Raw genomic sequence first — 21,698 nt, 5'->3', positions numbered from 1 at the left:
CAGCACTTCCTTTTCCCCCCGGCGCGTGGTAGCGCGTTGATATCTGCGTTAGTTGGTTGTCGTTAACGAGGACAGACAGACAGGTTTATAATGTCTTACCCCGCCGAGGACGAGGAGGTAAGGCGCTGCTCTCTTAGTGCTGGCGGAGAAAACACGTTTGTACCTCCTAGAGCCCACCAGACGCGCTTTGTAATTGTGTTTTTTTGTCTCTCTTGCTAGTATGATCCTTACAGCTACCCCAACGACTATGATCTCCACACGGGTGAGTGTTCACAACCATTACAACGGAGATCCATCAAACCATAACACCAATTAAAACTGCACTGCAAGAAAATGAATAACCTTTTTCTATCTGTTGTGATTATATTTATGAGACATCAGCTTGACCAGATCACCTTGTTAATAATATGGACTCTTATTTTGCTAGGTGATCGCCTTTTAAAATATGCACTCTTATTTTGGTAGGTGATCCTAAAGCAGATCTGGCCTATGAGCGCCAGTACGAGCACCAGCAAACCTATCACGTGATCCCTGAAGTGATAAAGAATTTCCTCCAGTATTTCCATAAGACCATCTCGGACCTGATCGACCAGAAGGTTTACGAGCTGCAGGCCAACCGCGTCTCCAGTGAGAGCATCGAACAGAAGATCTACGAAATACAGGACGTCTATGAAAACAGGTGAGCATACCTGCACAAGTGGACATCATTTCTCAAGGGTTCTTTGAGGGAGTAGAGACTGCGGTGTTAGTATTAACTTGAGATGTTTAGTTCTTTGTCTCTCATGCATTTCATGAGTCCATGTTAATTTGATTAAATAAGTGGAAGTGTAAAAATAGAGGTTGGAATGGAGGTTGTTTCCTTTGTAAGAATCAGTTTTGTTTTTCTACTGCACACGTTACTTCCATGTTTCTCTCAACACGCAGCTGGAACAAACTGACTGAGCGCTTCTTCAAGACGTCTCCGTGGCCAGAAGCTGAAGCCATCGCCTCATTGGTGGGAAATGGTGAGGGATCATCTAATGATCTGTAGGACGTGGGAGGTCAGTAGATGTTGGGCTTGAGACTGGGGTGAAGGTTTTGCTCCTTGTGTAAGTTGTGGAGAGAAGGTTCTGGGTCTTTCAGACATGGCTGCCCTAGGCAGATCAGCACCATGAGTCCCACCGTCGGTGTCTGCACGTGTTTCAAAAATCTGATTGGATCATATATTCAACATGTTTCAGACAAACATTATAAATGTATTTAAGTGATGTTTTGAGAGCTAAAGATGAGTTCCTAACACCTGCTCTCCATCACAGATGCGGTTTTCTTGATCCTGTACAAGGAGCTCTATTACCGCCACATATACGCCAAAGTCAGCGTAAGTTTCCCAGTGGCCACTCACCAGTGTCTTTGGACTCATTTGCTCAGCACAGTGTTTTATTAAAGGCTTACTGTGTGTGTGTGTGTGTGTGTGTGTGTGTGTGTGTGTGTGTGTGTGGTTTGTAGGGAGGACCAACACTGGAGCAGAGATTTGAATCCTATTACAATTACTGCAACCTCTTCAACTACATTCTCAGTAAGTTCCGTGACGGATGGACGTAGATCTGTGCGTCACTCTATACTGAATTTGGTTTGTGAAGTTTGAGATGGTTGATGTGTGATTTCTGGTTAGATGCTGACGGCCCTGCACCTCTGGAGCTTCCCAACCAGTGGCTGTGGGACATCATCGATGAGTTCATTTACCAGGTAAGAGCCGCCCGGCTGTGAAGTACACGCCCACCTGAGGGGCTGACCCCTGGGTCTGGAGGACACGCCCACCTGATGGGCTGACCCCTGGGTCTGGAGGACACGCCCACCTGATGGGCTGACCTCTTGCTCTATGTGAAACTTTTAGCCCGGTCATCTGTTAATATTTCAGGGATTTGTTTGACGCAGACAGACTAGTGATGGTGGCTGAATGGGTTTCTCAGTACCATCTCCCATCTGTAGTTCCAGTCGTTTAGTCAGTACCGCTGCAAGACGGCCAAGAAGTCTGAGGAGGAGATCGAGTTCCTGAGGAGCAACCCAAAGATCTGGAACGTCCACAGCGTCCTGAACGTGCTGCACTCCCTGGTGGACAAGAGCAACATCAACCGACAACTGGAGGTTTACACCAGCGGAGGTGAGGGGGCGGGGCAGCACCACTGGGGGTGGAGCTAAAAGCGCTGCAGCAAGGCCATGTGACGTAAATGTCAGTCATTATCTCCATGCTGGACGCTGATGTGGTGGATGGTGGCAAGATTGGTGCATTGTTTTCTTTTTCTTGTGGGTTTTTGTTGAGGTTTTGACACCTCAAGGTGTTTCTTAAAAAAACTCAACATTTATAAAGTCCTGCAGACCAGGTTGTTTCCGTCTCTGAGGGCTCTGTGTGCGTGCGTGTGTGCGTGCGTGCGTGTGTGTGCTGCAGGCGACCCTGAGAGCGTGGCTGGGGAGTATGGCCGTCACTCTCTGTATAAGATGCTGGGGTACTTCAGCCTGGTGGGCCTGCTGAGGTTACACTCTCTGCTGGGAGACTACTACCAGGCCATCAAAGTCCTGGAGAACATCGAACTCAACAAGAAGGTAGATCGCCCCACTGCTTCAGAAGAGTAGCAGCCTGTGGAAGAGATGCTCATCCTTCTCTCTCTCTCTCTATCTCTATCTCTATCTTTCTCTCTCTCTCTCTCTCTCTCTTTCTCTCTCTCTCTCTCTCTCTCTCTCTCTCTCTCTCTCTCTCTCTCAGAGCATGTATTCTCGTGTGCCAGAGTGTCAGATTTCCACTTACTACTACGTGGGCTTTGCCTACCTGATGATGCGCCGTTACCAGGACGCCATCCGCGTCTTCGCCAACATCCTTCTCTACATCCAGAGGACCAGGAACATGTTCCAGAGGTCCACCTACAAATACGAGATGGTCAGCCCACACCCACACGACCACGTCGCCATGTGCTCGAGTGATGTTACTGTGTTGTGACGTATTGTAACACTAACGCTTGTGTAGTGCGGTGGGACCTGGTGCTTTTGTGCTGTGAAGTGTCATGAGCTGTTGCCGTTGTGTAGTATTGTGATGCTCGTGTTGTGTAGTATTGTGATGCTCGTGTTGTCCCAGTGTTGTGTAGTATTGTGATGCTCGTGTTGTCCCAGTGTTGTGTAGTATTGTGATGCTCGTGTTGTCCCAGTGTTGTGTAGTGAAGCTCATGTAGTGCAGAGTTGTTGTGCGGTCTTGTGCTCATGTTGACGTGTGATGTAATGTGCTCATGTAGTGTAGTGTTGTTTAGTGTTGCGCTCACGGTGCTGTGGCAGTGTGTCGTGTGATGCTGTGTAGTGTTGTGTGGTGTTGTGTGATGTTGAGTAGTGTCGTATTCTCTCTGGTGTTGTCCAGATTAATAAGCAGAATGAACAGATGCACGGTCTGTTGGCCATCGCCCTCACCATGTACCCCATGCGCATCGACGAGAGCATCCACACCCAGCTCCGCGAGAAATACGGAGACAAGATGCTGCGTATGCAGAAGGGGTGAGACACACACACACACACACACACACACACACACACACACACACACACACACACACACATTACACGTACTCTGCTCACACACACACATTACTGAGGTCATGACTGTGCTGTTGTGTGTTTGTGTCTCCCAGAGACCTCCAGGTGTTTGAGGAGCTGTTCAGTTTCGCCTGCCCCAAGTTCCTGTCCCCCGTGGTGCCGAACTACGACAACGTGCACCCCAACTACCACAAGGAGCCCTTCCAACAGCAGCTGAAGGTGTTCGCAGAGGAGGTGCAGCAGCAGGCCCAGCTCTCCACCATCCGCAGGTGGGGTGGGGGTGGGGTAGGGTGAGGGTGGTGTAGGGGTGGGTGTGGGGTGTGGGTGGGTGTGTGTTCCCCGCGGTGGAGGAGGTGTGTGTTTATTTGAGGTTGGTGGTGTTCCTGCAGCTTCCTGAAGCTCTACACCACCATGCCCGTGGCCAAGCTGGCCGGCTTCCTGGACATGTCTGAGCAGGAGTTCCGCATCCAGCTCCTCGTCTTCAAGCACAAGATGAAGAACCTGGTGTGGACCAGCGGCATCTCGGCCCTGGACGGAGAGTTCCAGTCTGCCTCCGAGGTGGACTTCTACATCGACAAGGTGTGTGTGTGTGTGTGTGTGTGTGTGTGTGTGTAGATTTGTGTAATTACTACAGTTTCATATTTGGTGTTAATACAGGTATTGGGTCTAAGTGCAGATCCAGGGTCAGTCTTCTTGGCCGGGTCCATATTGTGTGTAATAACAGGTATTAGGTCTAGGTACAGATCCAGGGTCAGTCCTCTTACACTGTGCACTGTGCTTCTCTCCCCAGGACATGATCCACATTGCAGACACCAAGGTGGCCCGTCGCTATGGAGACTTCTTTATCCGACAGATCCACAAATTTGAGGAGGTAAACCTGTGATTAAACCTCACAACTGTGTCCCTCGTTTGACAGCCTACATGAAGAGTGCATCTTCTCAGCCGTTAATGTGGGCGCGGTTAGTGTAATCTCAGTCTGAATTAGTGCCGTTCAAAACGGTGTTCACTCACATTTAAGTTCATTTTAAATGTGAACACGTGTCCTTTTCTCTTAGCAAACACATTTGAACTAGAGGTTGGTTCAATATGGCTGTGAAAACAGGACAAGACACTGTTAATATACTGTTCTCTTTCAGGCAGGTTGCCATGGCATTAGTTCTCTGCTGTCCGTCAGGCAGGTTGCCATGGCATTAGTTCTCTGCTGTCCGTCAGGCAGGTTGCCGTGGCGTTAGTTCTCTGCTGTCCGTCAGGCAGGTTGCCGTGGCGTTGGTTCTCTGCTGTCCGTCAGGCAGGTTGCCGTGGCGTTGGTTCTCTGCTGTCCGTCAGGCAGGTTGCCGTGGCGTTGGTTCTCTGCTGTCCGTCAGGCAGGTTGCCGTGGCGTTGGTTCTCTGCTGTCCGTCAGGCAGGTTGCCGTGGCGTTTGTTCTCTGCTGTCCGTCAGGCAGGTTGCCATGGCGTTAGTTCTCTGCTGTCAGGCAGGTTGCCATGGCGTTAGTTCTCTGCTGTCAGGCAGGTTGCCATGGCGTTAGTTCTCTGCTGTCAGGCAGGTTGCCATGGCGTTAGTTCTCTGCTGTCAGCCAGGTTGCCATGGCGTTAGTTCTCTGCTGTCAGCCAGGTTGCCATGGCATTAGTTCTCTGATGTCCGTCAGGCCTTTGGCAGCCTGGTCCACATTTGTGCTGCACTGGGGGGTTTCACAGTCTACAGTTGCAGTTGAGGTCGGAGGTCAACCGAATCCTGTCTGTCATTGCAGCTCAACCGAACCCTGAAGAAGATGTCCACCCCGACCACAACTGGTTCCAGCAGCAGTGCACCAAGAGCCACATAGCCACGCCCCCTCCACAAGCCCCGCCCCATCAACGACCCGTCTCCTGCTCCGCCTTCCTCCCACACTTGGCGTGCCCATGGCAGAGCTGCACCCGTGGGTGGGGGTGGTGCTGACCCCTCCACTCCCCAGGAGCCGCTGTGCCGGGACAGTCTGACCACTCTGAGCCTGTTTGGGTGGTTGGTTCTGCTCCAGTTACCTGCTCATTTACCAGTTTGTTTTCTTCTGAACCGTTTCACAGAGATACAATAAAGTTACAGCTGATGTGGTGAATGAGGCTGTTGTCTTTGTTCCTTTCATGGACTCAAACGATCAGAGATCAGATTGACTTCACCTGAAGTTTTGGTGTTCATACTAAAGTTCTCATAAACACAATGGGTACAGTGAAACTAACAATCTCGTCCCACTTTATCCTGACTTTGAGAGATCGGTGTGCTCTGCAAACAGCCATTCACCTTCCTGCATGCGTTTATCATCAGTTCTCATCACCATCGGCTCGCAACACCGTTTGCATTATTTTCTTGTAGTCTTCAACAAGCCAGGAAAATTCGGATTTAAGTAAATACTGCAGCAATGCAGAGACCCATTGTATTTAAATCCCAAAGTTGGTTTTCCAGATCAGGATTGGTACTAAACCAAGACTTTAAACATGTTAAATCACTACTAGTATAATTTCTGAAAATATTATTCTTAATCAATGTATAGAAAATGAATCCCTAAAGCAGGTGTGTCAAACTCATTTTTACCGCGGGACACATCAGCATAATCGTTACCCACAGAGGGCCATATGTAACTTATAAATGTAACTACTCCTTAATGTTAAATACCTCTGAATTTATTACTTATTCAAGTTACAAATATTAGATATATTTGCGTAAATGTAAAAAAATGTTTGCTTGTTGCTCTGTTATAACATAAATCCTTAAAATTTGTTAGGTTATGAAACCCACATTACTCCATCAACGATCAAACTATCCAAGTAAATAAAGAAAAAATGATCAAATATATCACATTTACTTTGTTCAAAACTTGAAATATCAAATAACGCTCCTTCTGAAACAGACTGAAGGGCGGCGATATCTTCAGCCAAAACTAAGCTACCTTTTACTGCCGCTTCGTTTGTGGTTGTGAACACATTCTGTTGCGATCGCAGTTTGCTTTTAATTCTTTGACAGTTCGTTGTTTTTCTTGATGTCTAATTTTGGCATACTTAGCTCCGTGTTTGGTCGCAAAATGCCGACATATATTGCACTCTTTGACAACCGCCACCGCTTCATCTTCATACCCGTTTTTCTCCTTGAAGCGCAAACATCGCTTTCCCATCTTCCTTGAAACACCTTCTATCTGCATCGATGTTTCTCTTCCTGGACATTTTGGCATCATTATTTGTAATTGCATTATTTGTGTGTACACTTATTGGGAAAATTGCATCGATATGGAAACACTGCAGTGTCGAGATGCCTTCACTTCGCGGATAACATAATTGTGGGAAATGTAGTTTTTGCTCACTTTGGATCTATTTGTAAATTTCATTCTTCGGCCACTAGAGGTCGCTACTGGTCAACGTATTGCAACTTGCAGTATGTGTCAGTTAGAAGTTTTGCCTCGTCCCACAACTTGGAATACATGTGTACCAGGACTGTTACCGTGACGGTTTAACTTCAACTTGGACAAGTTCTTAAAAAACGTTAAATTAAGACATCTGCATTCTCGTTGAACTAGTGGGTTACGAAAAAAACAATTATATATTAAGCATTAAATAACTTCTGTTTCATTTTCACGTCCTGAGTTTGTGTTTACTAACTGCTACAAAAACAAAAAATCCTCAAAAAGCACCAACAGCTCGCGGCTGTCTAGGACGTTGCACGCGCTGCGTCCCGAGTGGGCGTTACCAGTCGCACTCCCCTTCCGACCAATGGCACAACCCAAACGCGCATATATTAAACGAGGGAGGAGCCTGCCCCTACTGTCCTAGCCCCTGATGTGAGCGGTGTCATTCAGGCTGAGTTTGGGCTGCTCCTGACTCCTACCCCTCCAGACACTCCGGACATGTTCTCACGTCTTCCACAAAGATGTTGAGCAGAAAGGTCCCCGCGGAGCAGCTGGGCATGGACCGCGCCAGGGTGGGGGAGAGACTGCAGGCCGCCCTGGCCGGACTGGAGGAGATGCGCTTTCTGAGAGACACACAGAGACACATGGTCCTCTGGGCTCTGCGGATGAACGACGGCGATCCGGTGAGATCTGCTCACCTAGTCAACCGTGATGTGGACGCGACCGGTGAGGACCAGCGGCTAGAAGCAACGCTTACTGCACTGAAACTAAAACTGGTATGGAAAAGTAGTATATACATTATAGGTCATTAAGGTTAATTAATGTTTGGTATGGAAAAGTAGTATATACATTATAGGTCATTAAGGTTAATTAATGTTTGGTATGGAAAAGTAGTGCCTAAACTATATGTTTAATATTTTTTAACTGGTATGGAAATGTAAAATTATTATAGATAATTATTGGTCATCATGGTTAATTTATTTTTCAAGCAAAATATCATAAATAGACATGAACCATCTTATCTTGGAGCTTATCTTGTAAAAATAGTAAATAAGTAGCATTCATTCAAACTAGCTGTTTTGCCAAGAACTCTAATCATCAACTCCACGATGATTGACTTTTATATTTTCATGACTGCATAGTTCTGGATAAAGTATTGATTCCTATGGCTGAGATTAAAATCGGAGCGGTAAGAAACGCCACCGAGTTTTACGCACGACTTGTCAGAGGCCTTGATTACACACTGTGGGGTTTAAGAGCACTTGTTTGTTCGTCGGCGCAGCTGGGGGCGGCGAAGGCTCGTAAATCAAGGTTCAGTCCAGGCGCTGAGGGGAGGTGGGGTGTCCGCACCGCACAGGGGTGTTGCGTCTCTGATCATTAACCCAGTTTAAGGAGAACGGCGACAAAAAAAATGGACCCAGTTGGCGACACGGGATTGACCCCGCGCTGCGCCCTCGTGGACGTTTGAACCTTTTGTACTTTATCCGAACTCTTCATGCGCTCCGGTCACGGAAAAGGACGGGAGACACGGTTTCTCTTCAGTTAACCGCAACACTGCTTCCAATTACAGTGCGCACCCCTCCGCCGCACTGCATGGTAATAACATACAATCCGCTGAAAAACTGAAGATGTTTGATTATATAAAATGTTTCATTTGAGAAGTGTGATTTTAATAAAATTCATATTAACAGATGATGTTTTCCATTGTTCTGGTGATAAAGACCCATGGGTCTACACATCTTCTTGTGTAAAGCAGCAGGTCAATATTTGGCATGTGGGGGTTTCACTCAGACTGCCTGCTCTGGAATTCGGCTTTGGCTTGTGTTGTCTGCTGCTCAGGATTGTGGTTAAGAGCCCACAATGCATCTCTGCAGGAGAGACAAGGGATTCCAAGCAGCCAAATCCCCCCCCCCCCCCCCCCCCCCCCCCACACACACACACACACACACACTCATGCTAGTGCGGTTAATGGTCAACTACACTACCTCTCTCTCTCTCTCTCTCTCTCTCTCTCTCTCTCTCTCTCTCTCTCTCTCTCTCTCTCTCTCTCTTCTGTGCATCTCTCCCTCTTGCTGCCCCCGGGGCCGCCGTATAACTGCAGGACTCCTTCATAATTCTTTACAGTCTTCTGGTGTTGGGCGCCATTGTCTTTATTCATCTCCCACCAGCCAATAGGCTGCTTGCGTGTGCGGGGCTTTCTGTAGGGGGCTGTGTGTATTGGTTTCATGGTTGTTAAACTTTTCTTTCCTTCTTATGCTAGTTTGCATTTCTGGATGTCACCTGCACCTGTGAATACAATCAACCCTGAAATTTGGTAGTAGAAAAATGTATTTCAGAAACATTTGTGTAGTATATTACATTATTATTATATTATTGTGTAGTCTTATTACAGCACGACTCATTCTCCAGTAATAATGGAACCCGATGGGTCGAGGAACCTGTCCCACAAGCTGGACTGAACCACTCAGTAGTGAAGTGGTGTGAGTTGGACTGAACCACACAATAGTGTAAATGCACCTACCATGAGCCCTGTAGAGACATTTGGAACTGGACTGACCGTCTTGTGTGTTTGTTGTGTGCTTGTTGGAACTGGATTGACCTTCCTGTGTGTTTGTTGTGTGCAGACACGTCTGCGCAGGCAGGATCTCGGACTGAAGACACACCTGCAGCAGCTGGACGAGCAGCTCGGCGAGCTCCAACTGAGCATGTGCAGAACGTCAGCTGAACACCTGGACACCGACAGCAGACCCAGCTCAGGTGGGCAATGTAACACGCCAAACACACAGAACCACGAAAGGAAAACGAGGATGTCACTGCTTCATGTCCCCAGACACTCTAACCATAACCCAGACACCCTAACCCTCATGCATTAGTGATATCATCATGGTGGGTTTCTTTATTCAGGTTTCTACGAGCTCAGTGACGGTGGTTTGGGTTCCCTTTCCAACTCCTGCACGTCCGTCTACAGCGAGTGCCTATCGTCCTCATCGCAGGCCAGCCCTCTACCGCCCCCCTCAGGCCGTGGCTTTCCCACGCAGGCTGACTCAGGCCGCCGGCGCTCTGCAGACGACTCGCCGGGCCGGCTAGATATACCACGGGGGATGGGGGTGCGTCTGGGGAGCAGCGGGATACGCACAGCCTCCATCAGCTCGGAGAGGGCCCGGCCCAGACCCGTATCCACAGGTGAGCAGGAACACACTGAGCATGTCACAGATGGGCAGGAAAACCTTAAAACAGGCAGAAGGATACACAGGTAAGGGCACAGAGGTAAGGGCACAGAGGTAAGGGCACACGGGTAAGGGTACACAGGTAAAGATGCACAAGTAATGCCAGGTTCACACTACACGACTTTTCAGTCATCAGGTTTTTGTGCTGTTCGCACTACACGACTGGTTGTGCTGTAATCGCGAGTCTTTCAGTTGTTGTGGCTTTCACACTACATGACTGATCGGCGACGTGGGCTCACGAATTACACGACTGGGGAATCGCCGACTCATCTGGCTGCCGTCCAAAAACACGAGAACACGAAAACGAAACTCTCGCGAGAACCAGCAACACCACGTAGAAGAAAAAAAAACTATGTACATGTACTCCACATTTTCGTTATTATTATTTTTTTACCGTTTAACCTTATACTGCAGATTCGCACGCCTGGTGGCCATTTTTAACATTTTTGACATAGTTCACATTAAAACTAGATATCTCAAGTTGTACATATAGGAAAATTATCATTCATGGCTCAAACTGAAGTAGGCAGTTGGGGGAACATATTAATACACTTCAATATCATATTCACATAATTTGGTTTATTTTAGAGCCTCTATTGCAGATGCTAATATGCCAGGAATGTCACAAATGCTGACTTGAACTTGAACATGACTGGAATGTATATTCACATAGTTATTCAAATGTGGTATCAGAAATTACAATAAATTTCGCTAGGGTCTTTTCTAACAACACAGAAAAAATGGAGCAAATCCATGCAAGCATTGAAAAGTTATTCAGCTTTATCCAAGGTATGTCAAGTGCACCACACCCATGTCTAAATATGCCACACCCGACACACACCATTAGCCAACTAAGCTAACATGCCAACAAATTCCTTACACGAAACCGAGGAGCTACGACAAACAACAATGCTGCACATATTACAGCAAGACCAGAAAATTCCAATGACTAAATTTCATGTCCAAATATGAACGTTATGATATCATATTTATGTCCAATATAGTCCGACAGCATAAGCTAGGTTACCGTAGCCAACTCCGGTAGCATCCGACACGATACAGAGTGCTGCAGCACTCAAACGCTCTAAAACTGTTTATAATCTAACGCTTAGTTAATGTTTAGTATTAGAATATATATTTTGTACAATATCGCTTATGAAAAATTATCCATTGTTACTCACAGTACGTAGAATCGCGTCGTAGCCGGTGTACCGTCTCACTTCCGGGTTGGCGAAAATTCCGAAAATTGCTCATATATTCCACACAAAGTAATCCGTTTATGTTCAAAAGTATCCACAATCCGCATAAAAACGAACAAAATAATCCATGGCTGCTTCAGTTTCGCCGAACAGTGTGTTCTGGGGAGCTTAGCTTAGGTTAGCAAAGGGTTAGCTTATGTTGCTATGCTAGCGGCCGAAATTGGAAATGAAGCGCCAGTTTCCGAGGGCTCAATTTAAAAATATACTTGACCAATCATGTCATATGAGGGCTGGTTAGCTTCGGAAGGATGTACACTATTGGTTAGAACAGCTTTCAATCACTTCTGAGGCGCCAGCTTGTCTCTGTGGGCTTATTGGTTCACCCTCCCCCCCTCCCCTTCGCACCTCGCCGTGGGAGAGGTTGTAAAACCTGTCATTCAAAGTCACTACCCCACTTTAGACCAATAAAAACCACTCAAATCAAAGCAGAACCGCTGCAGCTTTGTAATGAGGGGTCAAATCAGCGTTAAGAATGCTTCTGTGACGCTTAGGGGGCAGATTTGTCGGAGTGTCTCATTCAGGAAGCGGATTTTGGAAAATTTTGCAGTGAGGTGAGCAAGCTTTTTAAGGTACTTAACCACAACGGATCTACGCTGTTAAGGTCTTAAATTAAAGCCTTATTAGTAAACGATTTTTAGGTGACAAAACATTAAGACATTTCACAACATAAATATGTTTTGTAAACGGATATGTCGGGAGACCCCCTCGCGGGGTGCACTTTTGTGGTCAACTTCAAAGCCGGATATCTCGCGATCGGCTGCACGTAGACGGCTGAAACTCGGTAGGCATGTAGATGGGATAGGAAATTTTGATTTAAGCGCTTTTGTTCGGAGATTCATTAATGTTTAATATGTTTTATATCGCCGTAAAGGAGCTGGGCCCGCCGGCGGGCCCACTAGGGGGCGCTTCTGCATAATAGGGTTTTAAACACTCCATAGTCCCAAGTTGCCAGAATTATTTCATCTCTCCGTTGCAGTGAACATAGATATAATCAATCGCACTATTTCTCCAGTGCTGTCACAATAACTTAAACACAGTGTTGTAGTAAAGTTGTAAGAAAGGTGAGGATTTTGTGTGTTTGCTGGGTTACTGTTTTGAAAGCATTCTTGAAAGTTTTTTACATTCTTCAGAGATATCTTCAGCGGTGCCGCGGTTCTCTCTCCGCGTTCCCATTGGCTGTAGCTAGATGCTGTTCCCATTGGCTATAGCTAGATGCTGTTCCCATTGGCTGTAGCTAGACGCTGCTGCCGACGCTCAGTCGCCGACTGGGCTAGATATTAAACATGCTAGATATATGCCGGTCGCGACGAGTCGGCGACGGCTCGGCGAGCGTCTTTCAGCAGTTCACACTACACGACTGAGCGAGCGACGAGTGATCGCCGATTTGCCTCCGACCACAGTTTCTGTCGCCAATCAGTCGGCGACTGAAAAACCAGACTAAAATCGTGTAGTGTGAACCGGGCTTAAGGGCACACAGGTAAGGATGCACAAGTAAGGATACACAGGTAAGGGACAACAAGGGAAGTGGAAAAAACAGATCTTGTGTTTACACTCTAATTCCTGGATTGATCTCATACGTCTGTACACCACTTACACCGTTTAACCGCGCTAACTTGTTCAGTTACCTTGCTGCGTAGCGAACCTCCAATTTATTTAAACTAAATTCAACAAAGGTATAAAAATGAGTGCCGGAGCTGGTCCGAGTAAGAAGCCTAAAATCTACCACTTCCATACAGAATGGAAGGAAGATTTTTTTTCACTATGTCATATTCTTGCCTCATCTGTCCGTGTGCCGTTGCTATTGCAAAGAAGGGCAATGTGGAGCAGCAGGGCCAGAGTGGGCCCATTTTTCAGCTCGGGAGTTTCATGCCCAAATCCAGCCCAAATTATTTTTCCCTCCCAATCGACCCAAACTAGAGATCTACATGAGCTGGCCCATTGGGAATCCTCCTGACTCTCCCGATTAGCCACTCTGGCTCTGTGGAGCGGCATTTTGGACTGTACATAAAAACGATGACTTTCCTCCGAAAAGCGAGCTGAGAAGGAGAAAGGTGAAAGAACTAAAATCCCAGTTGTCCGAACAGCAGTCATTTTCCTCATATTCCTTCACAAAAGTGAAGGCAGCCACCAAAGCATCATTTTAGGGAGTCACTTCATTGTTAAGCACAAGAAGTCCTTCCAAGACGGAGAGATGATAAAAGAGGCATTTCTTGAAGCTGCTGATTCCTTGTTGCGAGACATAAAAAAAAAATCGGAAATATTATCTTCAGTTAAAGCTCTCCAGGTATCGAGGAATACAGTCAAATGGCGCTATGAAGTCATGGCCGAGGATTTGACCCTGTAACTTTGGAAGGATATTGCGGACTGCGAGCATTTCTCACTACAATTAACGATACTTTAAAATACTTTATAAATATAAATAAATAAAATACTTTATTTATCCTAAAAGGAAAAGGAAAGAAGGAATACACAATATTAAATAGTAATAATAATAAATAATGATAATATAGAAGAAATACATTTGTTTTGCATTTTTATTGTAGGTAGATCATTTTGACTTGGTCATCTTATAAGTAGCTCGCAAGCTGACAAGTTGTGGGCACCCATGAAATAGAGGATAGCAACACAATAATAGCAACAACATTAACATCGACAACAATAAAACAACAACAATAATAATAATGAATAATTTTGGAAATTATTTTGTTTCTCTTTCTGCTTTTCAGGTGATCTTGACCGAGTCATCCTCCCTGGTTTAGGCTGTTATAGACCCACTGAGGTAAAGACGTTGGCCCTTGGCTCTATTCTCAGCAGCTCTACTATGGACCCTAAGTACCGGAACAGCCTGGTGTCTCGAAATGGTACTGAAATGTATCGGTACCCCCAGCCCCCTGCACGCTGTGGCACTCCAGAGTCCCATCTTCACGCTCAGTGGACATCAGGGGACACTCATGTCCTCTGAAGTTCAGGAAAGGCACAACGAAATAGGCCTTGCTGTGGACGCAATCCCTGAGGAGCAGCCTTCTGGTCCCACACCTGCTGGCTACATTGTCAAACAGCTTCAGCGTGGTTCCAGTGAGACGAATCTCCAGAGTGGAGAGGGTGCGAAGAAAGGCTGTGTTCTCTGGGGAGACGCCCAGGCTTGTAGCTTAGATGGAGCCAAAGCTCCATCTGTGTCCTGTGAGCTTTTGACTACCGTTGAAATGGAAAGAGACCCACAGTTGAACACTGTGTCCAGTGAGAGTCCAGGAGGAAAATCTCAACCAAAACAAGGAAGCCAAGAGCAAGTGAAATCAGCTAGTATTTGCCTTGAAGAATCAAGCCAGTTGGGAAATGTCCAACATCTGACAGATATGGGAGATCACATCCAGTCTGAAGTGATGGTTCCTCTAGGCACGAGAGAGTCTCCAGGCCGAGCGAGAACTGAGGGAGACGATCAAGGTGTTCACTTTAACCACGACAACAAGGATGCTTTTAAGGGTGTGGCCCCAAAGTCCCTGGAGAGGAGACGCAGCTTCACCTCTGCACAGCAGGAGGCCAGAGTCAGATCTGGAGCAGGAACCGGGGGACATGCCACTGCACTACAGCCTGAGTTCGTACTTGCCCAGTTTGTGCCCGCAGGGACGCAGATCGTGAAGGTGCGCCAGGCGGACAAGAAAACAAAGGCTGTGAAACTGAGGAAGAGGAGTAACGAGAAACCTCTGGTTAGAAGGCACTTACAGAAAGTTTTGTGGCAGGAGCAGGATCTGGAGAGGAGCTGTGGCACTAAAACTCGTGCAGTGAGAGAGGAGTGGCCTGGACGAGCAGAGCGGGAGGAGTCCCACCTGGGAGAGGAGTGCCGCCTGGGGGAAGCCCCACCCCTGTCCTGCTCACATGCCACACCTTCAGGATCTGGGAATCTCTCTGGCTCTCAGTGTCATCCTCAGCCAACCCAGTGCCCTAGACCCAGCAAGTCCCGCAAGGCCCCATTCTCAGACCAGGACATCCTGCCCCTGTCCCAAACCAGAAAAAAGCAGAGTTCTCGGAAGTGGCCCTCTGCCTCCGAGGTCCAGGGGCTCCCAGCAGTCACTACCTGCTGGAGGTCGAGGGAGGTTTCTGCCCACCGGGTCACACCCAAGCCGGGCATGGTGCGGGGTGAGAATGGTAGGCCACACCCGGGCCTTCCTCGCCCTCTTTTGCCGTGTTTGTCATCTCCTTTTTTCTTTAGCGATGTGTCGTTCGGTCACCCACCGACTGGCGAATGTGGAAGATGTCCGTCCCGCTGCCCGGCCCGGTGTCCGCCCCGGTGTCCGCCCCGGTGCGAGTCGGAGTATTCAGCAGAGTGTCCCTCCCTCTTCCACTCCACCGTGACAGGCAGCAGTGAGGGTGAGCTGAGCGACTACACCACCAACCGCTTCGGAGACAGCGAGTCCAGCGGTGATTCCCAAACCGCCTCCGCCTCTGACAGCAGCCTGTCGCTGAACGATGATGATCCGTCAGAGGGAGAGGAGAACGAAGGAGACCTGGTGTGGGCCAAGGCCACAGTGGGCCCTGTGGCTGCAGGGCTCCGCCCCCAGCCCCCCCTTCGCTCTGAGCCACACCTTCTTCCAGAGCCATCGGCTTGCCGTATCAAAGCCTCACGAGCACTGAAGAAGAAGATCCGGCGCTTTCAGCCAACTTCACTCAAGGTCATGACCCTGGTGTAGAAAACCTTCAGCTCTGACCCCTCCCCTTACAGCTCTGACCCGTCCCCTTGCAGCTCTGACTCCTCCCCTTACAGCTCTGATCCCACACCTTACACAGATGACCGAGATCATGTTTTTACTCTGGTTTGGCATTTTTGCTGCAATGCCTTGTGCAGCTCTGCTGGTGCTACCCTTATAACCTATCACCAAAGACTTTAATTGCTTTAATTGCCTATTAGCTTAATCACCTACTGGTTTAATTACTTACTGAATGCAAACATTGAGGAAACAGACAGAATGTGTTTTTTATTCAGGTGAATGTTGTCTGTAAATATTTCTGATGTCTGTTTTCTTTCCTGTACATCCAAAATCACAAAAAAACTTGTCCTTTTATGGTATTCACTTGCATTTTAATTTTCTTATTCTTTCTGCAAAATAAATGCTATTTAATGTCCATATAAGTGTTTGACTTTCTGGCATCTGGCTTCAAACAAGTGCAAGTGCAAAGTTGCAAATGGTTAAAATATTCTTCATATTACAGGAACATCTTACAGTAGTCAAACGAGTGAATCTGCACAAGAGTTCATCTAACAAGCCATTAATCCACATGAGATAAGCAGTTTCTCTACAGCAGAGAAGCAGCACCTCAGCAGCTACACTGCCACGACGTCCTCAAAGTGCTACACAAATCTTTCTGTTAATATTCCTGCAGTGCAGCTTGGAATGGGAGATTGGATTTAGTGCATTTGCGCCATGGGTCTTTTAATACACACACACACACACACAGCTGGGCTTGGATCTGTTGCCATGGACACAGATGATGCCACCTCCTGCTCAACACGCTGGAGGAATCCAGTCATATAAATGAAATGACTGGAAGATGGAAGGATAGTATTTGGAATGATAGAAGTAGAGGAATAGAAGGGTGTCAGCTAGAATGAAAGGAAAGATCTATAGGACAGTAGTGAGACCTGCTATGTTGTATGGACTGGAGACAGTGGCACTGACAAAGAGACAGGTGAGGGAGATGGAGGTGTCTGAGATGAAGATGTTGAGATTCTCATTTGGAGTGACGAGGAAGGATAGGATCAGAAAGGAGTTTATTAGAGGAGCAGCACATGTAGTTTTGGAGATAAAGTTAGAGAGGCGAGATTGAGATGGTTTGGACATGTACAGAGGAGGGAGGAGAGGTATATTGGTAGGAGTGTCTTGAGGATGGAACTTCCAGGCAAGAGGAGGAGAGGTAGAGGAGGTTTATGGATGCAGTGGTAGAGGATATGAAAGTGGCTGGTGTGTCCGTGGAGGACACTCAGGACAGGGCCAGATGGAGGAGTTTGATCCGCTGTGGCGACCCCTAAACGGGATTTGCCAAAAGAAGAAGAAGAAGAAGTAGAGGAATAGAAGTGGAATGCTATCAGGATATGAGTAAGGGTTAGGGGTTAGGGTCTTTATATTGATAGAAGTGGATGCTAACCGCCACTCACAGAATTCAGCATTAGCAGTGCATTTCTATTAGATTAAGTGTGCTTGTTTTTAGCAGACTTTGCTTTTTAGACCCTGGGACACTCATAAGCCATTTGACTTGACTTGTGGGCAACTGCACAAGATTTGCTGAATCTCAGCAACTGGTGGAAACTTTCAAACAACTTGGTGCCAAAGTAGTGCCATTATACTCCATAGTGAAACATTTCCAGAACCAGATGACACAGCTAAGTTTTTGATAGCTGATCTAGGCTAAGACTCAGCTAAGAGTGATCACTATGGTATGCAATTTTTTGAAAAACAGGACAGATTCCTTCTGTGCCTCGATGCCCACTCCTGTTAGACTTGTTGCTTCTGATAGGCTGTCTGGAGTTTCTAGTGTGCCTTGGCCCTGCCTAGATATGGTGACTTCTGATGCCAACAGCGAATGGATTGAGTACAGCTAGAAATTGGTATATTGGAAGGAGAGTAGGGACAGAGAACAGGAGAGGTTGGGGATGTGGGTGTAGTCCACAGAGGACAGGAGAAATTAGGGATGTGGGTGGAGTCCACAGAGAACAGGAGAGATTGGAGATATGGGTGGAGTCCATAGAGGACAGGAGAAGTTGGGCATGTGGGTGGAGTCCTGTGGTACAGTTCAGCTGACCTGACCCGTCTGTCTGTAGTTGTCAGTTCAGATGGTCTTGCTGGATCACCTCCAGTTGGCCAACCACAGTAGACCTGCAGGGCATGTGATTAATCTACTTCATCTAAATGAATCTTACTGGGAATTCTGGACGTACTGGTTCCCAGTGAGAAGAAGTGAAGTTGACTGTGAGAGTATTTACTGGATGAGTATTAAATGTTTGAATATTAACTATATGAGTCTTAATTGTGAGTATTTACTGAGTGATTATGAACTGAGTGTATTAACAGCTCAGAAATGTACTGGGTGCCTGACAAACCCATGAAAGACTGGTGGGGGGTGAATGTATGAAGGCTGAACATCTGAAGAAAGATTGTAGCCAGAACGCAGCCGGAACATCACCACCTCATCTCCAGTACATCACTACCTCACCTCCAGTAGATCATCTCACCTCCAGTAGATCACCACATCACCTCCAGTACATCACCACCTCACCTTCAGTACATCACCATCTCACCTCCAGTAGATCATCTCACCTCCAGTAGATCACAACCTCACCTCCAGTAGATAATCACATCACCTCCATTAGATCACCACCTCACCTCCAGTTGTGACACCGCCACATAAGGGAACCTGTGAGATATCTAGTGGTTATTGACACTTACACTGATTCCTGGTAGTGTTGGTTTAGGTTATCCTGGCAGAGTAAAGTCCCTAATTGTCTCTAACTGTTCACTGAGACACGTTGAGAGGGAGTGTGGTTTTTTGTTTGGTTGTGTCTGGTTTTCCCTTTGTATATGTGCATGTATATGAGGGTATGTGTATATAACCATATGCATTTTGACACTTTCTTGTAATACCCATAGAGGGAGACTTTTATTTTGAAAGTAAACCCTGTTTGGAGAACAGGAAAAGGAAGTGGAGCAGCCATTTTTTGGGAAAGGAGGCCTGGAGAGCATTACTGGGGAGGCCTCATCAAACAATTACCTTTTTCTTACTCTCTCATTCTTGTCCTTGAACGGTGGATTTCCCTTTTTAAAGTCTGGATTGCCCTTTTAAAGAGGATACACATTGAAATATATCAAGGAACTGGGTGAGCTCATTAAATTTTTTCAATTTTTTTCTCTCAACGGTTGGTGTTGTTTGGGACTCTTTTTTTGGGGGGGGGTTGATTCTACTGGCCTCATCAATGGACTGCCACACATTCAGGCCTTGGACTGGTCGTAGTTATTAATGTTCTAAGCTTTGGGACTCTTTGTTGCTGTTGCTCTGTTGGGGGGAGAAATGCAAAGTAAAGAGTAACCGGAACATTCTCTGTTGTAGTCTGGTGTTTGCTTGGTTTAGACCTCGAACCTTATTAGTAACGGCCGAGTTAGTCAGATGTTAGTCAGATGTAGATCGCCACATCACCTGCAGTAGATCACCACCTCACCTCCATCGCCACATGACCTCCAGTAGATCGCCACATGACCTCCAGTAGATCGCCACATGACCTCCAGTAGATCGCCACATGACCTCCAGTAGATCGCCACATGACCTCCAGTAGATCGCCACATGACCTCCAGTAGATCGCCACATCACGTTCACATTTCTCACACACACACACACACACACACACACACACACACACACACACACACACACACACACACATATACACACTCACAGCATTACACAATACTTCTCTGTATTCTCTGTTCTGTTATTCCCAGTCATCTTTGACCCTTAGAAAGGTGTGTAAAACTCCTATAAAAATCACATATACTATAGACAGAAACAAAAAGTATATATCCATACATGGTACAGAATTAGCATGAACATTTTATACTAATATAATAATTCCATATTGTACATGGTACTTCATAATTTAATAAAGTATATTTAGATAGTATAAGATGTCAAAAGGTTCTTCAAAGGTTCTTCAAACACACCAAGTGTGGGAAGAGAAGCTATAAGGTGCTGGTCGTTTCTATATGTAAACGGGGTCATAGTAATAAAAAACAAAATAGATGATTTATAATAACCAACACAGACAAAGTACAAAGTCACTGCTATATATGAACATTACTAAGCACATACATCCATGCGTGTACACACACACATATACACGTGCTTGGAATATACTATAATATCATTTTTAAGTGACCCTTAAGTCAGTGACACTATAACTAGTGTTGCCAATATGATGCAACAATAACGATTAATTTAATTCCCAGTTAAATTTGGTATTCAAAGTCAGTAGTGAGTATGGCTCATCCCTGCAGTGGGGTCCTATAGACCTGCAGTGGGGTCCTGTAGCCCCGTATTGGGGTCCTGTAGCCCCGTATTGGGGTCCTGTAGCCCCGCAGTGGGGTCCTGTAGCCCCGCAGTGGGGTCCTGTAGTCCTGCTCCGTATCAATACAGTGCAGAGAGCAAGAGGACAGGACCAATCTCTCCCCCAAAGACTCTGCTGCACAGAGACCCAGAGCAGGACTCAGCGAGGTCACAGCAGGGGCGCAGAGAGAGAGGGAGAGAGAGGGAGAGAGAGGGAGAGAGAGGGAGGGGTAGTGGAGCAGAGGCAGGCAGGGTGGGTGGGGAGTGGAGGCTGGGTTGGGGTGTGGTGTGTGTGTGTGTGTGTGTAGGACAGTAACTTTAAAGCAGTGAGGCCCATCACCCGTCTCTGTACACTTCTTCATGGCTGGTGTCTAATTGCCACCTTCACGCCCCACAGAGTCAGACTCACTCAGGACATTGAGAGTACGTACACACACACACACACACACACACACACACACGTCTACCTATGTGTCACAAAGCCACTTGGTTAAAATGAGGACATGCAGCCAAAGCTCAATCTATATGTGATGTGATTTCATTCTGATGTATTCTATTTGATTTTAGACATCTTAACTGGAACCATCTGATTTGGACTGTGACTTAAATCTGACTTTTTTACATAATAATACAGACTTTTAGGAAAGAGTTGCACTGTTAGTTCATTGTTTAAAGACACCAAAGAGCAAAAGAACAAACACTTCTTTGATGATAATTTTGATTGTGTGTGTGTGTGTGTGTGTGTGTGTGTGTGTGTGTGTGTGTGTGTCCTGGACAGATGTACCAATGTCTCCACAGGCAGAGTGGGACAGGAAGTGCTCAGCTGCTAACAGATGTCCCTCCTGTTTTAAAATCCCATTGCGAGCCCCACAGGAAATGGTTTAGGGCTAGTCCGCTATTCATGACAATCTCAAAGGAAGGATTAAAGATTAGAACCTGCATAATCTCTGACCAGTCTGTGGCTGTTCTTTGAGGAGAACCATGCATGTAATCATAAGAGATACACGTCCCACATCACTTTGTTCCAGTGATGTGATCGGGATTAGTTCTAAATGATGAACAACGATCCGACCCAAATTTCAATAATTAAATTGGAATTGAACTGAAGTAAAAACTAAAAGAAACTAAATATAGCTCAAGAAACTAAAAATAGCAAAATATTTTGATTATTATTTCTTAATTTTCAGTTTAGTTCAGTTCAGA

The 21,698-nt window shown here is 46.5% G+C and overlaps 2 protein-coding genes across 2 annotated transcripts in view; both read left to right on the top strand.

The window, feature by feature from the left end:
- Positions 1 to 5,647, top strand: part of eif3s6ip (eukaryotic translation initiation factor 3, subunit 6 interacting protein) — a 5,671-nt gene extending 24 nt beyond the window's left edge. The window contains exons 1-15 of the mRNA XM_076974438.1: positions 1 to 117; positions 220 to 262; positions 466 to 679; positions 925 to 1,004; positions 1,296 to 1,357; positions 1,486 to 1,555; positions 1,652 to 1,725; positions 1,969 to 2,140; positions 2,426 to 2,580; positions 2,741 to 2,911; positions 3,380 to 3,513; positions 3,648 to 3,821; positions 3,942 to 4,131; positions 4,343 to 4,423; positions 5,303 to 5,647. The exon at positions 1 to 117 is cut by the window's left edge and continues 24 nt beyond it. Coding sequence (XP_076830553.1) covers positions 91 to 117; positions 220 to 262; positions 466 to 679; positions 925 to 1,004; positions 1,296 to 1,357; positions 1,486 to 1,555; positions 1,652 to 1,725; positions 1,969 to 2,140; positions 2,426 to 2,580; positions 2,741 to 2,911; positions 3,380 to 3,513; positions 3,648 to 3,821; positions 3,942 to 4,131; positions 4,343 to 4,423; positions 5,303 to 5,377 — 1,722 coding nt within the window. The 5' untranslated portion in view covers positions 1 to 90 and the 3' untranslated portion in view covers positions 5,378 to 5,647. The remainder of the gene's footprint in view (positions 118 to 219; positions 263 to 465; positions 680 to 924; positions 1,005 to 1,295; positions 1,358 to 1,485; positions 1,556 to 1,651; positions 1,726 to 1,968; positions 2,141 to 2,425; positions 2,581 to 2,740; positions 2,912 to 3,379; positions 3,514 to 3,647; positions 3,822 to 3,941; positions 4,132 to 4,342; positions 4,424 to 5,302) is intronic.
- A 1,733-nt stretch (positions 5,648 to 7,380) lies between these two features.
- dact2 (dishevelled-binding antagonist of beta-catenin 2) lies at positions 7,381 to 21,429 on the top strand. Its single transcript, XM_076975302.1, is given in 6 exon segments — positions 7,381 to 7,701; positions 9,550 to 9,682; positions 9,830 to 10,108; positions 14,138 to 14,292; positions 14,294 to 19,275; positions 21,274 to 21,429. Coding segments are annotated over 5 exon segments (2,625 nt in total). The 5' UTR covers positions 7,381 to 7,446; the 3' UTR covers positions 16,097 to 19,275; positions 21,274 to 21,429.
- The last annotated feature ends 269 nt before the right edge of the window (positions 21,430 to 21,698 follow it).

This window comes from Brachyhypopomus gauderio, chromosome 15 (genome assembly GCF_052324685.1).
Source record: "Brachyhypopomus gauderio isolate BG-103 chromosome 15, BGAUD_0.2, whole genome shotgun sequence".
In the NCBI taxonomy this organism is placed as follows: Eukaryota; Metazoa; Chordata; class Actinopteri; order Gymnotiformes; family Hypopomidae; genus Brachyhypopomus; species Brachyhypopomus gauderio.
This window is presented reverse-complemented; position numbering and strand designations above follow the sequence as displayed.